Here is a 19,861-nt window from a genome sequence, read left to right on the forward strand (position 1 = left end):
GGGGGAGGGGTGGATGTATACGGGGTGGGTGGGGGAGGGGTGGATGTATACGGGGTGGGTGGGGGCGGGGTGGATGTGTACAGGGTGGGTGGGGGAGAGGTGGATGTATACGGGATGGGTGGGGGAGGGGTGGATGTATGCGGGGTGGATGTATACGGGGTGGATGTATACGGGGTGGGTGGGGGGAGGGGTGGATGTATACGGGGTGGGTGGGGGAGAGGTGGATGTATATGGGATGGGTGGGGTAGGGGTGGATGTATACGGGATGGGTGGGGGAGGGGTGGATGTATACGGGAGGGGTGGATGTATACGGGGTGGGTGGGGGAGAGGTGGATGTATATGGGATGGGTGGGGGAGGGGTGGATGTATACGGGATGGGTGGGGGAGGGGTGGATGTATACGGGAGGGGTGGATGTATACGGGAGGGGTGGATGTATACGGGGTGGGTGGGGGAGAGGTGGATGTATATGGGATGGGTGGGGGAGGGGTGGATGTATACGGGATGGGTGGGGGAGGGGTGGATGTATACGGGAGGGGTGGATGTATACGGGGTGGATGTATACAGGGTGGGTGGGGGAGGGGTGGATGTATACGGGGTGGGTGGGGGAGGGGTGGATGTATACGGGGTGGGTGGGGGAGGGGTGGATGTATACGGGATGGGTGGGGGAGGGGTGGATGTATACGGGGTGGGTGGGGGAGGGGTGGATGTATACGGGGTGGGTGGGAGAGGGGTGGATGTATACGGGGTGGATGTATACGGGGTGGATGTTTACGGGGTGGATGTTTACGGGGTGGATGTTTACGGGGTGGATGTTTACGGGGTGGATGTATACGGGGTGGGTGGGGGCATTGCCGCTATGTTTATTTTTTCGCAGGATGATGAACTTGCATGGTTTGGCGAATCCGGAATTCGGAAAAAGGAGATTGCGCCCCTTCGCGGCAGACGTGAAGCGTCGTGGAGGAGTTTTGACTTTACGGCCAAGGTGTGTTTTTCGACTTACTTGGTACGTTGGTTTGTTGGTTCGATATATATTCTCGGCGTTGAACACAAACACAATCTGTGTGTAATCGAATATAATGTAAAACCGTGATAATGTCACCGTCTCCACGAGCTCATGGGAGTCTTGAACATTTTTTTTTTGTTCTTCAGTGTTTATTACAAGATGAGGCGCGACGATGTTAACGTTGATTCACGAAGGGTCTGCATTAATATAATGTTTTGTTCACGTTGCTTTGCCTATTAATGTGGAGAATGTTAATTTATAAAACATTTCCTCGATCACGATGGAATCCTGATGAACGTTTTCAACACTAAACGCCCGAGGAACCAGCGCTCCTGGGTTGTTCTTTCCACACACCTCAAGGTTTCACCCACAGAGTGCTGCTTTTACTGGTTAGTCGGTCAGAAATGCTTTTTTGGCATCGCCTTTTCTCCACCAATTTAAGTAAAGCTTTCGTAAGTTACCCCGATTATTATACATTATAAGGCTTATGATTCGTTATTTGGGTGACGTCAGTTGAAATTGATTTACATACAAATGTCCCGGTCGTGGTTTGACACCCTTTATTACGCTACGGGTGTGGGGTCGTTTCAGCAGGGAGGGTCCGACACCCTTTATTGATTAAACACTTGAGGTAAATCCTCCATTCTCCCTCAAAAGGGCCCATCTATTTATTATGTACGCGTGTCCGGGGGAACGGTGTTGGGGTCGTTCCGGTGCAGGCAATGGGGGTGCATGTGAACAAATACACTTGGGGGTGGGGGTCATTTCACCAGGGAGGGGCTGGCCCCTTCCCTGAAATTGGGGGTGGGGTCGTTTCAGCAGGGAGGGGCTGTCCCAATCCCATAAAGTGTGTTTGTGTTTGTTTCAACAGGGAGGGGCTGTCCCCGTCCCATAAAGTGGAGAGGAGGGGGGGGCGGGGGTTATTTTGAATTTCTACTCTTTGAGAATTTTTGACGTATTTTCTTACCATACACACATCCCATAAAGACGGGCCTGTTAGTTTCAAGGATGATAATTGTTTTCCCCAAGATATGAAAAATATTCAAGATTTTGAAATAAGGATTTTTTTTGGTTTTTACAGTGAGCCCAACATGCTTATTATTTCCATAAGAAATTGTTTTTTAGGGGGTTCTCTCTGCGTTACCTGTTGCATTCATTCCTGGTTCTGCAGTGCCTGCTGGAGAGTACCGTTGAAGTCGGTTTCCCCACACTCACCACCAGCAAGCTATAGGTCTTAACGCAGGTGCAGTGCCCTGGGAGATTCTCTCATCACCTGGCGCAGAATCGTGGGTCCCCTTCTCTGTGAGTTCACGACTGGAGCAGCACTGAACACGGGATTCCGGGAGGCCTTTCGAAGGTCACTCGTTTGCACTGTCCATGCCACTGGGAACGCTCCTTGTTTGCAAATTTCCCTGAAGCCCCTCACCTCCTCTTTTCTGTTACTGTGGGCCACAGTCATTCATCTGGGGCACTCCCATCTGACAACATTTTCCCACTTGTTTTTGCTTTTTCACCCAGGGGGGCCCTCGTCGTTTTTTGGCGCTACCCTTCCGACTTGGTGTTCATAAAACATTCCACACTTAGTCAAGGCTGGTGTAAGAGCTAACACATAGAACATATCATAAAGGGGGTGTTTGTGTGTGTGTGTGTGTGAGAGAGAGAGAGAGAGAGAGAGAGAGAGAGAGAGAGAGAGAGACAGTGACAGTGACAGTGACAGAGACAGTGACAGTGACAGAGACAGACACCAGCAGATAACAGGAACATCGGGAGATGTGTGGAATGGAGAGGCTTGGGGCGGGCTATACGGGATAAACAAATGGACACGACAGGAACTTTAAGGAAAGAAAACGGAATTTGATGAAGGTGGATTTGGGGTGTATTAACTGGGCAGAAAAAGATCAAGGATTTGGATGGGGGAAGATAGGAGATGGTGGTAAACAGCTGTTTTGAAGACTTGGAGGGAGGAGAGGGATTGAAGAGAGTGTGGGAGTTTGTTCCAGAGGCAGGAGTAAAGAGGAATGAAGGAGTGAAGGTGAGCAGAGAGTCTTGATTTTGGCAGTTTAACCATCAGAGGGTTTCTGGCAGATCTTGTGCGACCTGTAGGAATATTTGAGGGACAGAGCCCAGAGAGAGCTGGGGGAGCAAGGCCAGAGAGGAGTCGGTAGAAGACAGAAAGACCACCAACCTGCCTGTGGTGAGTAAGTGAAAGGCCCTTGGAGTTAGCTTCATCGAGGGAGATTCCAATGATTCTGAATGCTTTGGTTTCAACAGCGTGAAGCCGAGCTAGGTGTGAGGCAGGTGCACCAGCCCAGAGGGGAGAGCAGTATTCCATTGAGCTGCGGATGAAAGCTTTGTTTGTGGTGAAGAGCTCTGAAGTGCCCAGAAAGGACTTCACATGATGAAGGATGTCCAGACAGCGACTGGCTTTGGAGGCCAGCTTGGAAATGTGGTTTTCCCAGGAAAGAGCATGGCAGATAGTGAGACCCAAAAGCTTGAGTTTCAGAATTTCTTCAAGAGGATTATTGAGAAAGTAGATGGGAGGGTTGTCCAGACGTTCTTTTTGGAGATACAAAGTGAAAGTGTGAGGTTTGTCAGGATTGAAAGACATGCTCCACGTGGTTGACCAGTTTGTGATTTTGTCCAGGTCTGCAGAGATTGAAGAGGCTGCTGCCTGCCGATCTGAGGGATGAGGCATGGAGCGGCAGAGAGTGGAGTCATCAGCAAAGAGATATAGAGGATTTTCCAGCGTCAGAAAGATCATCAATGAAGACCAAAAAAGCCCAGGGCCCAGAACACTGCCTTGATTTGTCACATGGTCACAGATTGATTAACTGCAATATGTTCAAAAATTACATAACACAATCTTTTTCGGAATTTGTGTTGCATAACGCTTGATTATATAACATAACATTTGATGATATAACATACTGCTTGATTATATAACATAACCCTTGGTTACCGTGCATTCTGATGTACTGTGCGTTCTGATGGGCTTGATTAAAGCTTATTATTATTCGACATGTGAAAGTCAATAAAAAAAATTATGCTAAATTAAAAAGGCAATGTTGGAATGACAAACTACAGTCTAATAAATGTCCTAAACAAGATGGGGATGATGTTGGTTTGGAGAGTAGCTCACAGTATTGCCATCGCATAACAATCCCAACATTACTGCCTCATTTATACTTCATCAGTTATTGCTTCAAGCTTCTACAAACACTCCACTGGTTACACCAGTACTTGATTACTCCTGTAGTGCAGCCACACACTGACAACAACAACAACAACAACCACCTGGACTCTACAAATTAGCAGATGAGTACAATGTTATAATATCAGTACATGATCAGCAACTTCTTACAAATGCATGAACATCTCCAATAACAGCATTCTATAATTATCTCCATTTGTGATTGGTTACTCCAAGTTGATAAAAAAGAAAAGTAGGAAAGACAACTGAAGCTGCAAGAAGTCCCTGAAATTATATAGGAGCTTCTTATACTTTTGCAGAAATGAACTATAGGAGCTTCTAATACTTTTAGCTCGGCCTATCTCGAGACAATAGTCTGGAGGCAGTGATGTAGGGATTGTTATGTGATGGCAATACTGTTAGCTACTCTCTAAGTCTAAACCAACATCATCCCTATCTTGTTTAGGACCTTTTTTTAGACTCTAGTTTGTCATCCCTACATTGCCTTTTTAATTTAGCATAAATTTTTTTATTCACTTGTTTCTGTAATTTTATATAATGTGGAATAACACAATGGAATATGGTACTCAGAGGATACCCAATCTTGGAGCAAAAGTGCCAAGATATCTTATTCAGCAAAGTCAAACACTGCACATGTTCCTATATTGTTTTACGTAACCCTGACTGTATCTTGCAGCTCTGTCTTATTGCTCGTTTCTCAAAGAGTAATGTCTTCATCCAGCCTCAACCCACACAATGACCTGCACTCAGAAATGCTCAAAATAACTGATGTGGTTTCCCTTTAACCAATAGGGCTGGGACAGAGGGTAGGGGCGGAGCCTATGTAAATTAATTGACCATAGACCACTCCAGGCGATGCAGTATGCCAAAACAAAGATGAAAGGAACACTAAATGTCAGTTCAAATATTTATTACACTCGGGGGCCTGTTCGTTCATTGGACCAAATTTTAATTGGGGACTTTTGGATCTTCTGGGACTTTTAGGTCTTTGGGGACTTTTGGGTGTTAAGGGACTTTTGAGTCATCAGGGTCATCTGGGTCTTTTTGGTCCTCAAGGGTCTTTTGGGTCCTCGGGGACATATGATTAGATTTTTCGGGGTCTGTCATCGTGAATAACAATCGAGCCAACCCAATGGAAATCTCATGCCACAAACCCGGGCAGTGTATGATCAGTGGAGGCTTACAGGCCTATTGTGTTTGGACCACCAAAACACCAAGATGGCGTCCATATAATTTTAACTTGTGCTACAGAGGGTGGAGTCAAGCGACAGATGTGGGTGTGGTCTGGCAGCTGTTTGACCAATGGTTGCACATTTCAGAAATCGATCCTTAACAAGAACCCCAACAACAACAGCAATGGGAAGCTCTTGTAGACCTGCAACATGTTGCAGGTAAAAATGTAGACAATGTTCTTCAGCCAAAAAGAACAACACATTGAGTGAGCTCAGGTATTTCAAGTTACAGTTTGGTGAGGGTGGATATTTTGTGATGATGCAAGCATGTAAACGGCGGTAAAACAATGATAATAAAGTAAAAATAACAATAATCCAAAGACAAAGCTGCATTGTGATGTTGCTTATGTGATTGTTTGTCCACCAGAACTGGACAGACGTAGAGCCATGGCCTCCAAAAATCTCCGCCGAGCTGGTTTGCCCGCTGAACTGTGTTCACGACTGGCAAAGCAACAGGTTGTGACCTGCCAGGTGTGACTTGCTTATCTCCCTTCTCCCTCCAATTTCTTCCTTCTATTATGGACCTTCTGATGGTATTTTATTTGATACTGAAAAAGGAACTGGGGTTAGGGTTAGATAGTAACTGATAAGTTGAATTTGTGTTGTGGGCACATGTGGATCAATGCAATTGCCCAGGGCCCCATGCTGGGGGGGAGGAGGGGGGGGGGGGGTTGAAGGAGGGAGAATTAGGGTGCAAACTTGAAGGTTTGCTTAAGGCACCCTGGCTGGTGGGGGTGATATACTGTATGATTCCCTCAAAAGTAAATCCGAGAATGAAGCAGCAGTGTCGGCAGCAGTAGCGGTAACGTTCGGGCTAACAGGTAAGAACATTTCGACCGCATTGTTTCCGAGTTATAGGTAGAGTATGTTGTTTTTTGAGACCATCACAATGCACTCACACTGAGATGCCAAATTAATGTAGAGTTATTACATTCCGATTGTAATATTAATTTCCTTTTTTTATTGTGATAGCTCGATGTTTTCTGCATTGTTTTGGTGAATATTGGAGAATAGAGTAAAGTTAAAATCACAATCTGCGGTGCATTATTGGAGGAACATGCATTGTGAAAATTGGGCGTTTTATCCCTGTTCAGAATGGGTTGGGTAGGGATAAAGGAGGTGTGGGGACCTATTTTTAACTTTTGACAGGGCCCCAAAATCACTAAGACCACCCCTGCTGACCTGACCGGTTGATGACTCTTCAACAGAGACCGAATTGCAGGAGCAAACTGATTTTTGTCGAAAGACTCGGCGTGTACATGGAATTGTTTCCAACAGCTATGATTTGTTTATTTGTAATCAAATATTGAACTTGAAGTATGAATGTTTCTGAAAATAAGGTGGCGTAAAAGAGACAGCGGGAAGCTTCCGGAAAAAATTCTTTTTTACAACTTTTAAAATCTTCATTTTATTTCAATTGAATTATACACTTGAACACTGTAGAACACAAATCGCCTTTTAGCGCTTTCAAAAAAACCTTCCGTTTAGCAGTACTTGCACAAAATATTATGGCATTTTACATCATCACGACCAATCAAATTTTCCGCTTGTCAACCCCGTCCATGTCCTTGTTTCTCAAGACTACGCGAGGTAAGGTGTTCTGTGAACTCTGTATTTGTTTTTTATTTTTCTTGAATCGTGGTTTCAGTCGCATCAGTATGGCAAATTTCAATTTTCTCACCTCCCACAGAAAGCACTAAATATGTATTTATACCGGTGACTGGTTAGAAAGAGCTTTAAATATTTGATATTGTGGAATTCATTGTTGGAATTTTTTTTTTCTTATTCAATTCTCCCCACCCTCCTCGAGGATTTTCTAACATTGTCTCCACTGGATCTACTGAGGATGACTGGGAGGAGTTATGAGGATTTATCACAGCTGATGATGACTATCAGCAAGCACTGTTGTCCGAAAACTACCACTGTAAGTTTTTTTAAATATCCTTTATGAAATTTCACGCGCCACAAAGTAAAAGCCACTCAAAGGTGGGGGCGACACAAAGGAGAGTATTTATATTAAAGAGACATTTACACAAAAACACCCGCTCCCTTCGGCTGGGAAGGGGTAAAGGGTGGGGAAATAATGGGGAAGGAGGGGCAAATATAATTTGTGCCCTGATTAATAACCCCCCCTTTCACTATGTGGGTGTGCAGGCAAACTTCATGTCCTCCCTCCCCCCCCCTCACAAAGAACGGGGGGGGGAAGAGGGGAGGGAGGATTGGGCCTGTGCCCATGAGCTGACCCTGGTACTATCAACGTGCAAATTTTGGTGGAAATCAGCCCAGCCATGTTTTCTTCGATAATTTTAGACAAACACACACGCATACATAGAATTGCCTTATTTAATATAGTAGGATTCCTCTTGAACTGAGGTATGTTAGGATTGAGGGGGAAGCAGGATGCCTGTGAAGAGTTCCAAAGGGGTGCAGTACGGGGAAAGAAACTAGAAGAGTGGCTGTCTGGTTTGTGGATTGTCTTCGTCCTCGAGACAGATACTACAGTGAGAGCAGAGATGGGAAGAAGCTGCCAAACGTGTAGAGTAACTAAAAGTACGCTCAGGTGGAACAACCTGTGATTCGACCCTCAAGATCACATTCCGTAAAATTATCTGGGGAAAAGGCTCAAATAACATACAGAGCAGTGGATTGAAAGGTTCCAGGGACGATGTAACTCCTGTCCCACCAGATTGGCAGCACGTCGCTGGATTATATAAAGGAGAGAGGTGAGAGGCATCAGCCTAAATATGGCAACAACACTCCATGACGGGTCGTATGGTGGCCTTGTATGGATAGGGCATGGCAGCTGGAGGATTGAATCGCCGAGCACGGAATAAGCCGTCAAGGCAATGAGAGGCTCCTTTAGTTATACCAGAGATGCATTTTTCCCATCTGAAGTTTGAGCTGATGTCCAATCCACGAAGATGGATACATACCAAGGAGTTCCTGCAAAGGTGAATAATCCATAGACATGGTTGGAAAATTGGGTGATCTCGAGCTGCACACAGACAGCAAGTGAGTCTTATTTTGGTTGAAAGTAATGAGCTAATCATTTCCGCAGTTAATCACACTCTCTCGTTCCTGATTAAGGGTGGCACTGGCCTGAACACGGGATGGAGGAGACATGCATGGTTCCTGGATATGTAGTATACTCGTACAGTGTTGAATCATCTGTGTAAATGGCTAACTGTGCAAGAATACAACCAGGCAGGTCATTCATAAACAACAAGAACAATGGAGGGCACAACCCAGAACCGGGGATGACTGTCACTCGTGTACCACAGAGATCTTTTTGATTTACAAGGAAGTCAGAAATTGTCGGAAGAAATTTTCCAGAGATGACACACGATTTTAGCTTATAGATCAGTTGTCCAGAAATGCCCTTGTGCCACGCTTTGTCAAAAGCTGTCAAGATGTCGAGAGCATCAACCATAACATCACCACGATGATCCAAAGCCTGATTCACATGTTCATTAATTAGGGATAGAACATCACCAGTAGATATTGAATGTCGGAAGCCACGCCGGGCATCACTTGAGAGGTTGTGGGTTTCCAGATGACTTGTGAGTTGCAGTTTCATCTGGGATTCAAACAAATTGCTCATAATGCGTAAAAGGCGAATATGTCGATAGTTGGAAGGAGCAGATTTCTCATCGGAGCCTTTAAAGATAGGGACTACAAAAGCCTGCTTTTAGCTGGGTAGAAGCACAGATAAGCGATACAATTTTGAGAGAACAGAAGACAGTTCAGGTGAACACATCTTCAAAGTAATTTCAGAGATTCCATCTGGTCCAGCAGCTTTTGAGATGTCAAGCCCTTGAATAATCTTCGCAACTTTCCTGGGTGTGATGATAATAGTGGACAAACTGGTGTGAACACGGGAAGGACAAGCAGGCAATGGGTGTCCGTGGTCTGCATATGTGGAGTTTGCAGCAGAATGCTCAGAAAAGATGTTGACTTCATCAATAGGAGAGGTTAGCACTTCAGGGCCATTGAAGAGGACAAGAATCGATGATCGATTATGGATGAGAATGCTGTTAACAATTCTCCAAAAATCTCTGGATCTTACCTGTTGAATTGAGGTAGAATCACACACAGATTCTGCATACTGTTGCTTAGGCCTCAGTCACACTGGATCGTACGATTTCTGGATCGTGCGATTGATGGCAATCTGGCCGAGGTACGACCAATCGTCAATGTTTGCTACGCTCTCCATTTGCGATCGCAAACAGCGATTGCTCTTAGGACTTATGGTAGGTCATCGTACGATTGGTGGTACGCGTGGTCGTGCGATCACCAACGATTGGAGAAGATCGATCGCAAGATCAATCGTAGGTAATCGTGCGACGAGTGGTGGCGACCTGCGACCGCTCACACGATCGATCGCAGCCAGTCGCAGCCAGTCACAGCCAGTCGTGAGTTCGATTCCCGACGCAGCTATAAAATGTCATAAATGTGTTTACGATCCCTCAGATGGACGTTAAATGGACGTGCCGTCTGCCGACGTTCGTTTGTGGACGTTAAAGACCCCAAGATGTCCTTCGCGAAGAGTCGGCGAGCTATCGCAGGCACCCTCAACAAATTACAAATCCTTGCCCTGACTAGTGGAACGTCAGGCCTGGCCAACCGGTTCGTGACAAACTCAGACCAAGCTTCCCCCGGCCGACCCCTCAAGAAAGGTGGGCTAATGAAGAAGAAGTCACAGGAAGAAGATCGTGTTGAAGAATAGAATGACATCCTGTATTAAATATTTATTTATATCATGTTAAAGTTAAAGGATTCTGATGTGCAGTCCCATACTCCATACTGTATGACAAAGACTCCGTCCTACCGAAACAGTTTCTTGACAATCGTCACACTGTACTGGTGGTTTGCCATTGCATTCCCAGAAGTATTTCGGACAGGAATTTGTACTTTATTCAGGATTCCGGTGATGGCTCGCCTCCTCTTCGTGAAGGACACCGTGGCGTGGGGTCTACCAACTAACGCCAGCAGACGGGATTCCCGTTTAACGTCGATCCTGGAAATGATGATTCACACTGCCTATGAATCACCACGATGCCACTTTATAGCTTGGTTGGGATTCGAACCCAGGGTAGACAGCTTGGAGCCGAGTTTGTGTACCTGCCAGCCCTTGTTTAAGAATTAAGCGATTTAAATCAAAACATCGGACCGAATTTACTAAAGTCGTTTAGCGAGCGTCTTGTCAACACACGTCGAACCATTAAACACTGACAAAAACATTGTTGTACACGCACAGCAAAACACGCCGAACACACGCGAATGGTATAAAATAATATAATATCATATAATAATATAATATTATAGTATAATGGTCCAAATATACTGGTCTGCGAGCTAAAGACTGGTGGTACCACCAATCGTAAGGTCGTGCAACCAGTCGGGACAGGCCGTGACTGGTCGCACTACCGATCGTGAGGTCGTACGACAGGTGGCACCACCAATCGTCGGGTGGCAGGACCAGTAGCACGACCAATCGTGCGACTACCTGACCCGCAATCATGCACGACTGGTGGTGCGACCATGTAAGACCTGTCTACGACCTCTTACGATTTGGAATCGCAGGTCAGAAGTTTTGAACATGACCATCGACCTTGCTGCGACTGATTTTGCTCTGGCGATCACCCACGACCTCTGCGACCAGTCGCGCGCTCTTTCTACGATTTGCCCGCGATTCACCAAATTTTCGGTCGCAGCTAGGTCATAACCTGGTCGCAGGCCCGGTGTGACTGGGGCTTTAACATTCTCTAAGACTCATTTACAGTGCTTACTTGCAAGACGAAACAAGTGACGCGCCTCAATTGAGGCAACGCAATGATACTGATTGAACAAGGAGCTGATACTCCAGGCCCCCTGCCTTTTTTGTGATAGGCCGAATAGGTCTGTGTAATATGAAAGCTAAATGTTGAACGGTTTTTGAAATAATGCATACACAAGCCAAGTTACTTCTCTCCTGATAAGGTGGAGAAGTTTTTGTCAAACCTCGACTCTGATTCTGCAACTGGACCAGACAGCATCAGCCCACGGGTCCTAAAATCCTGCTCTGCCGCTCTATCTCACCCTCTGTCTGTTCTCTTCACCCTCTCTTTTGCTCAAGGTCATCTGCTATCAACTGCGAAATCAGCAAACATTACCACTTTACACAAAAAAGGTGCAAAAACAGATCCTTGCAACTACAGACCAATCAGCCTGATCCCAATTATCAGCAAGGTCATGGAATCTATCATCACTTCTGACATCAAATTCTTCCTCTTCTCCAATGGCTTGATCTCTGATCATCAATTTGGATTCTGACCAGGTCATTCTACTTTGGACGTGATCCTTCTGCTGTCTCAACAATGGATGGAGGTCCTTAATGCCAAACAGGAAATCAGAGCTGTCTTCCTTGACATATCACTTGCCTTCGATACGATTTGGCACCCCGCTCTGCTCTCCAAACTCTCCTCCTATGGTATCCATGGAAATCTCCACACATGGCTTGCGGACCTCCTCTCTGGTCGTAGTCAACGTGTGGCCCTGAATGGATTTCTCTTATCTCCCCTTCTTGTTCAGGCTGGAGTTCCCCAAGGCAGTGTTCTGGGCCCTGTGCTTTTTCTGGTCTTCATCAATGATCTCTCCGACTCTCTGGAAAATCCTCTCTATCTCTTAGCTGATGACTCCACTCTCTGCCGCTCCATACCTCATCCCTCAGATCGGCAGTCTGCAGCCTCCTCACTCTCTGCAGACCTGGACAAAATCACAGACTGGTCAAACAAGTGGAACATGTCTTTCAATCCTGACAAATCTCACACTCTCACTATGTCTCTCCGAAAAGACCGACTGGACAACCCTCCCATCTACTTTCTCAACAACCCTCTCCAAGAAGTTCTGTAACTCAAGCTTTTGGGTCTCACTATCTGCCATGATCTTTCCTGGGGAAACCACATTTCCAAGCTGGCCTCCAAAGCCAGTCACCGACTGGGCATCATCCGTCGTGCGAAGTCCTTCCTTGGCACACTTGAGCTCCTCACCACATACAAGGCATTCATCCGCAGCTCAATGGAATACTGTTCTCCCCTCTGGGCTGGTGCTCCTTCCTCACATCTCGCTCGGCTTCACGCTGTTGAAACCAAAGCTTTCAGAATCATTGGAATCTACCGCGATGAAGCTGGAACGAATTCAGGGGAGTTTATGCAATGGCGCGTCATCCGGCAGCCTGTCCGTCCGTCCATAAGCACTTGCAACTTCTTCTCCGAAACCGCTGAAGGGATTTTGACCAAACTTGGCACAAATTATATTTGTTGGGTTGTAACTAAAGTTTGTTCACGGCAATAACAAAATCGGGGTCTAAGGCGGTTCCCCGGGGTCAAAGTGGATCCAGGTTTGACCCTCTAAAATAGGAATTTGCTTTTCCTCTGAAACTACACACACTATTTCGATGAAACTTGACCACAACCTTCATCACCCGTGATGTATCAAAGTTTGTTTCTGGCACAAAAAAAATCTAAGTCTAAGGGGATCTACGGAGGGTCAAAGTGGGTCCATGTTTGAACCCCCAAAATAGGTATTTGCTTTCTTCTCTGAAACTACACACACAATTTCGATGAAACCTGACCACAACCTTCACCACCTGTGCTGTCCCAAAGTTTATTCGTGGCATTAAAAAAAATCTGCCCCTTTAGGGGCTTAAGGGGGGGTTGCCCCCCAAAATAAGTGTTTACTTTCTTCTCAGAAACTACACACGCAATTTCGATGAAACTTCACCACAACCTTAATCACCCATGATGTACCAATTTTGTTCAAGGCATTAGAAATATTGGGGTCTTCGGAGGTATATGGGGTTGGAGGAGGGGCGTGGGGTTTGCCCCCTAAAATAGGTTTTTTATTGTACATGTTGCCCTGTCTTCTAGCAACCATTGAAATTCGTTTAAAATGCCTTCAGTCGGTGCAGTATACTGTTTATTCTACCAGGTGAGTGCCAGGGGTATTGCCCCAATGTTTTTGTATACAGAGTCGAGGTTCGTGTAAGAGCTAACGCATTAAGCAGGAAAACGTGCACGGACATATAAAACATACGTACAATTAAGGGAGCGGAAGACAGGAGGGGGAGGGAGAGGAAAGCATACAAGCACAACAACAGTAGAGACCCAGGGACGTCAAAGGTTGAGCATGTGGTTTCACTTGGTCGATCGGTGAAAGGGTAAAGAAGCCCATGCCAACGTGGATCCACTCAGTAACTTCCTCTTCAGCTTCAGGTGGGTTGTGTCAAAGAATTGAGTTCCAGCGAACATCAGCAAGAAAATAACGTAAGCCATCCCTGTCAGCCTTGCTATATTGGAAGATGGTTCGATGGGCAGGATGAACAAAAGTTGATGGTTAGGAGTAAGAAGTGACATGTTCAGAGTTTCCAAGAGGGGGGGGAGGGGGGGACGATTTTTTTTACAGTACAATCCCTGGCTTTTGAGTACAAAAATAGATCGAGAAGATACCATGTTTACATCAAAAATTAGAGTCGGAGCTGAAATTCTGTGAGTAAGGTCCTGGGACATTGCAAAGTTAAAAGCACTGACACCAGGGGTATCTGTGCTGCAAGAGTGGACGAAATATTATTTGGTTACATCAAGAGCCCAAATGAGCCCCCAGCCAGAGCAGAGGCACACTGATGGCATCAAAATCAACCAGGAAGTAGATGCCTGGATCACTGTCAATGCATGACCATGGCAGTGCAGGTACTCCGGCATTTTACACCCACTGATAGATCAGCCTCTCAATGCATTACCGTCGACTTTGGAATCCTGCCCTATCAGACACTCCTCGATAGAAAGATCACGACTGATCAATTACACTTCCTGTGTAATAAATAACTTTACCAGCTAAAGTGCATGTTGCTTGCATTTCCCTATGTTATTAAAGCTTTTGTCATCGAATTTGACATACGAATGAAGATCATTGATTTTTGGACCTCACCGAAATTGGCAAGCCTGGTGTTGGCTTAGCGGTTAGGGTGCCGGCTTGGGATCCTAGGATCCTGAGTTTGAATCCCGGTCGATCGCTGAATTAACGCCAGGGGGGTTGACTCAGCCTGTCATCCTTCCGAGCTCGGCAAATTGAGTACCAGCTTTCTGGGATGAATGATCCCGGTGTGTACCCCAATTTAGAATAGGTACACCGTATCCCTGCTCATCGTAAGAGGTGACTAGGGGTTGGCGTCAGGAAGGGCATCCGGCCATAAAAACTGCCTAAAAAAGGGATCCCTGAGGTCATGGGGCCCGCAAGGCTAACCCCCGCTTTAGCGGGGAAAATGGCCTTAAAACGATCATTCATTCATTTCTTTTAGCTTGTTAAAATTGGGTTGTTCTGTTTATCAAAGTAATTTGAACCCAGGATGGCTCATTATGTGGGGAACCCAGGTTGAAATCCCACACGCCATGTGCGTTTTTCCGTTGTCTACTCATGTCCTTTTCATCCACGTGAAAGTACACTCATGATATTTACCTCCTCTGTCGAAGGTGACCGGAGGTTATGTTTTCACCCTTGTCTGTTTGTTTTTTTGTTTGTCTGTCTGTGAGCCGGTTATCCCAAAAAGTTATTGACAAGAAAAAAATTGATTCTTCACCATTGAGAGATCGGGCGAAAACCGATATACCCTCAGACCCCACTATTCGTGGGGGGTACGTTCCTGGAAAATCCGCGAATCGCGAAACCTGCGAATAGCGGGGCATTGCTTCAATGGAAAAAGGGGGGATAGGTTCCCGAGTCACAAAAATCCGCGAATAGAGAGGACCAAACGGTGAATGGAGACAAAATCCGTGAATGGCGAGGTAAATCCCTCAATATCAACGATAATCCACGAAGGTTTTATAAATACCGTATGTGAAGCTAATGGCTCATGGTTTTTTTTTTAACCACTGAAAAACCACAAATTCGAGGAACACGGCCGCGAATAGGAAAACAATCGCGAATTTGCCGGGCACTTTTCCGTGTATAGAGAAACAGGTCACATTTTATCACACGAATAGCGGAACCATGAATAGCGGGGTCCGACAGTATCGCACGATATCTCAAAAAGTTATGGATGAGTTATGACAAAACTTTGTGGACGAGTAGGTTAGATGACAAAAACAAGCCGATTCGATTTTGGTTGAGGTCCGGATCCAGATCTGACCTATCAGTGGATACAAAACATGGAGTGTTCAGTGTTCAGCCTGGCGGAGGTATGCGCTCTACCGAGTGCCATTCTAGTTACTGATATATTTGTCTGACTTGTGATTTCTGTGCAAGTTATTTTTGTTTTTATTGCAAATTGAGTGCCGTTATTGACATTACATGTTTGTCCGAGGAAGTTTACTGATCAACTGTTTATATTTGTATTGCACATTACTTTTTTAAAACATGTTTTCAATGTCATCAGGCACTTGAAATAAAACAACAACACAAGCAGCAGTCTGCTTTTTTACCCACATCATTGGCGTCTCTGGATAATGCTCTGTGTGGAGGTCTTGCCTGCGGTTCAGTCACAGAGGTATGTAGTATGTCTTTGTCTAGCTGGAAAAATGAAGCCTGAATAATTTGGTTGATTTTTACCGATAACACTTAATATCGTAACTTCCAAACAGGTTTATTGTTGTTCACCCACATAGGTGTCAGGGCCACCGGGCTGTGGTAAGACGCAGCTCTGCATGATGCTGAGTGTACTGGCCACTCTTCCTATGAGAATGGGTGGCTTGGACAGCCCCGTCATATATATTGACACGGAAGGAGCCTTTTCACCATTGAGGTGAGCACGTTGTGGGATAACCATTCACTTCAGTTTTAATCGACTTTAGACCAAACCTTCTTGGTGTTTCCATATGCTTTGCTTTTATTGATCACTTCCTCTTGCAAGCAATCTTATCACCGCCACAGGTACGCATGCCCTCATTGCACAGCACTCTCCTTGAAATTAATCAATTTAAAAAAATATATATTTCAAAAGCAAGAAAATTAACCCTTCCCCAGCCCACCTCTTTGAGTTTTCAGTGATTCCTTCCACCTCTGTGATTGCCAGTTAGTGGCTGTGGGTAACCGCCAACACATATGCAAAATTTGTTGGGCATTGGGCCCGCCGTTTTTATCTCCGCCACCTAAGGTGGACAGAGGTTACGTTTGTCATCCCTGTCTCTCTGTCTATTTATCTGTCAGTGAGCAGGATATCTCAGGAAGTTGTGCACGAATTCGGATGAAACTTACTGGACAGGTTTGTTTGTGTAACAACAAGGTCGAGTTGATGAGATTTTGGTGCAGATCTGGATTCGGATACGATAATTTCAAAAGCCATTCTTCACGATTGAGAGAGAAAGTGGCAAAAACTATATAGAGCACGACACTGCATTTCAAAATGGTATGGATGGGTTCGGACGAAACTTGGTGGACAGGTTGGGTGTGTGATGAGGACAAATTGATTCAATTTTGGTGAATATCCGGATTCTAGAATTGAAAAGTGATTCTTCACCATTGAGAGATAGGGGCAAAAATTTTATGGAGCACGATACTTCAAAACGTCATTGATGGGTTATGACAAAACTTGGTGGATGAGTAGAGTCGGTGACAAGGGAGAAGCTGAATGGATTCTCGTTCAGGTCCGGATGCAGATCCGGCATATCGGTGGAATTTAAAAAGTAAACTGTTCATTTTGAGTGCCTACACACATGCATACAGATAATTTCCTTTTGGGATGTGTGGGGGGAGGGAGGAGGGAGGTTTGATGCCCCTGACTTGACCCTGGGTACCCCCAGCACTCGTGAAAAATTTGGTGGAGATTGGTCCAAGGGGTGTGGAGTTGTATAGAAGTCAAAGAAAAGTCTTCTCATATGCACACAGACTCATACTCACACAGACACTTGTACACACACAGACTCATACGCTCACATACACGTACGCACACAGACACTCGTACGCACACAGACACTCGTACGCACACAGACACTCGTACGCACACAGACTCATACGCTCACAGACACGTATGCTCACAGACACTCGTACGCACACAGACACTCGTACGCACACAGACACTCGTACGCACACAGACACTCGTACGCACACAGACACTCGTACGCACACAGACACTCGTACGCACACAGACACTCGTACGCACACAGACACTCGTACGCACACAGACACTCGTACGCACACAGACACTCGTACACACGAAGACATTAGAATGCATACAGACACTCGTATGCACACAGACACTCGTACGCACACAGACTCATATGCACACAGACACTCATACACACACAGACACTCGTACGCACACAGACACTCGTACGCACACAGACACTCGTACGCACACAGACACTCGTACGCACACAGACACTCGTACGCACACAGACACTCGTACGCACACAGACACTCGTACACACGAAGACATTAGAACGCATACAGACACTCGTATGCACACAGACACTCGTACGCACACAGACTCATACGCACACAGACACTCGTACACACACAGACACTCGTACGCACACAGACACTCGTACGCACACAGACACTCGTACGCACACAGACACTCGTACGCACACAGACACTCGTACGCACACAGACACTCGTACACACACAGACACTCGAACACACACACACTCGTACACACAACTCACTCTTATACAGTCATGGCTAAAAATATTGGCACCCTTGCACTTCTTTCAAATAACTCACAATTTTCTCTAAAAATAAGTTGAAATTGACAAAATTATTTGGTCTCCACAAATCTTTATTTCACTGTTAATATTACAGACCCTTTGTTTTTGATTCAGAACTTAATATATCCTTTTAAATAAGAAAATTAAAAAGAAATGGCATTGACAAAATTATTTATGCCCTCGACTTAATATTTGCTAGCACAGACTTTGGACAAAATAACTGCAGTCAAGCACTTCCTATAGCCATGAATGAGCTTCCTCCACCTCCCTACTGGCAGTTTGGCCCACTCTTCGTGTGCAAACTGCTCCAGCTCTCCCAGATTTGAAGGGTGCCTTCTCCCAACTGCTGTTTTCAGATCTCCCACAGGTGTTCAATGGGATTTCGATCTGGACTCATTGCTGGCCACTTCAGAACAGTCCAGCGTTTTGTCTTGAACCATTCCTGGGTGCTTTTTGAAGTGTGTTTGGGGTCATTGTCTTGCTGCAAGACCCTTGACCTTCGACGGAGACCCAGCTTTCCGCCACTGGGTTGAACATTGCGCTCCAAAATGCCTTGCGGATGGTGCGAGTTGAAACTGTCATACCTTGTGTCTGAAGGTCAGCTTCAATCTGTTTGACAGTTGATCCAGGTGCATTCTCCACCAGTCGAACAATCCTTCGCTGCAATCTTCGATCAAGTTTTCTCTTGCGGCCACGTCCAAGGAGGTTATGAAATGTAATTATTTCTAACAACTTCTAAAAGGTTGTATAATATTGTCCGGGCCAATTTAGGATTTCTGTGTGGAATAATGTAAGATTTAGTAATGTGTTCAGCTTTTTTTTGTTTTGTTCCACTGCAAACATTGGGCATGCGGGTGTCTTCTGATACCTCAGGGAGATGGATGCCCCTGCCTTGCATAATCCTAGGTCACCTGTGGGCAAGGTGTAGTACCTGTCAGCCCCCCTTCCCAGGGTAACGGTCCACAGTCATGCGGCTCAAATGGCAGATGGCTCTGCACATCTGGTGGATGAGAGTCCAGTTGACTCCAACAGCACGGACAGAAGAGGGTGAATTCCCCAACGGTCAGCAGAGAGACAGAGAGGAGTGGCGACCTCCTGTTTATACCACACACTTAATTATTTCTAACAACTTCTAAAGGGTGCCAATAATATTGTCCGGGCCATTTTAGGATTTCTGTGTGGAATAATCTAAGATTTAACAAATTTTTCAGCTTTTTTTTGTTCCACTGCAAACCATAGAAATACATTTGCGAATACCAAAAGATTTTTAAAATTTCAATAATTTTCTGGAAGAAATGGTGCATTCTTTGAGCAAAGTGCAAGGGTTCCAATATTTTTGGCCATGGCTGTATGATGATGATGGAAGTCACGTCGAGTCCGACGAAGACTGTTGGTTTATCATGTCCTGTGGTAAGCACGAGAATGCGCAGCGAGGCCACAGCCGCAGTTGCGCACGGTCTCCCTCACATGTCGCACTGGAATCTGGTTGATACCGCTTGGTCTGGATTCTTTCTCCTCAAGCGAGCCTGGTGGATACGCTCACATCTCACCTTCTCAAATTTTCTGATGCCTTTGTTGACAATCCTTCTCCAAAACAAGCGATCTGTGGTCTGATGCTCCCACTTGGTCGGGTCAATATCGCAGCTTTTTCGTGTCGCGTTTGGACAATCCTTGGCGTGCTTTCTAGGTTTCCCAATGCCACGTTTTCCCACAGGCAGTTCCCCATAAAATAGCTGT

General features: G+C 45.7%; 1 protein-coding gene across 50 annotated transcripts in view; it reads left to right on the plus strand.

Moving 5' to 3' along the window:
• Positions 1-932: 932 nt before the first annotated feature.
• Positions 933-19,861, plus strand: part of LOC137426010 (DNA repair protein RAD51 homolog 2) — a 36,352-nt gene continuing 17,423 nt past the window's right edge. For 6 of the 50 annotated variants that reach the window (XM_078784756.1, XM_078784755.1, XM_078784757.1 and 3 more), the window contains exons 1-6: positions 980-1,393; positions 2,176-2,306; positions 5,815-5,918; positions 7,258-7,371; positions 15,856-15,966; positions 16,085-16,221. In XM_078784756.1, the coding sequence (XP_078640882.1) occupies positions 5,835-5,918; positions 7,258-7,371; positions 15,856-15,966; positions 16,085-16,221 (446 nt within the window). In that variant the 5' untranslated portion in view covers positions 980-1,393; positions 2,176-2,306; positions 5,815-5,834. Of the gene's footprint in view, positions 1,394-1,434; positions 1,636-2,051; positions 2,362-3,648; positions 5,607-5,631; positions 7,372-15,855; positions 15,967-16,084; positions 16,222-19,861 lie in introns of those variants that run through there. The other 44 variants (XM_078784765.1, XM_078784766.1, XM_078784762.1 and 41 more) reach the window with 25 other exon arrangements.

Source organism: Myxine glutinosa, chromosome 9, assembly GCF_964187855.1.
Source record: "Myxine glutinosa chromosome 9, kmMyxGlut1.1, whole genome shotgun sequence".
NCBI lineage: Eukaryota > Metazoa > Chordata > Myxini > Myxiniformes > Myxinidae > Myxine > Myxine glutinosa.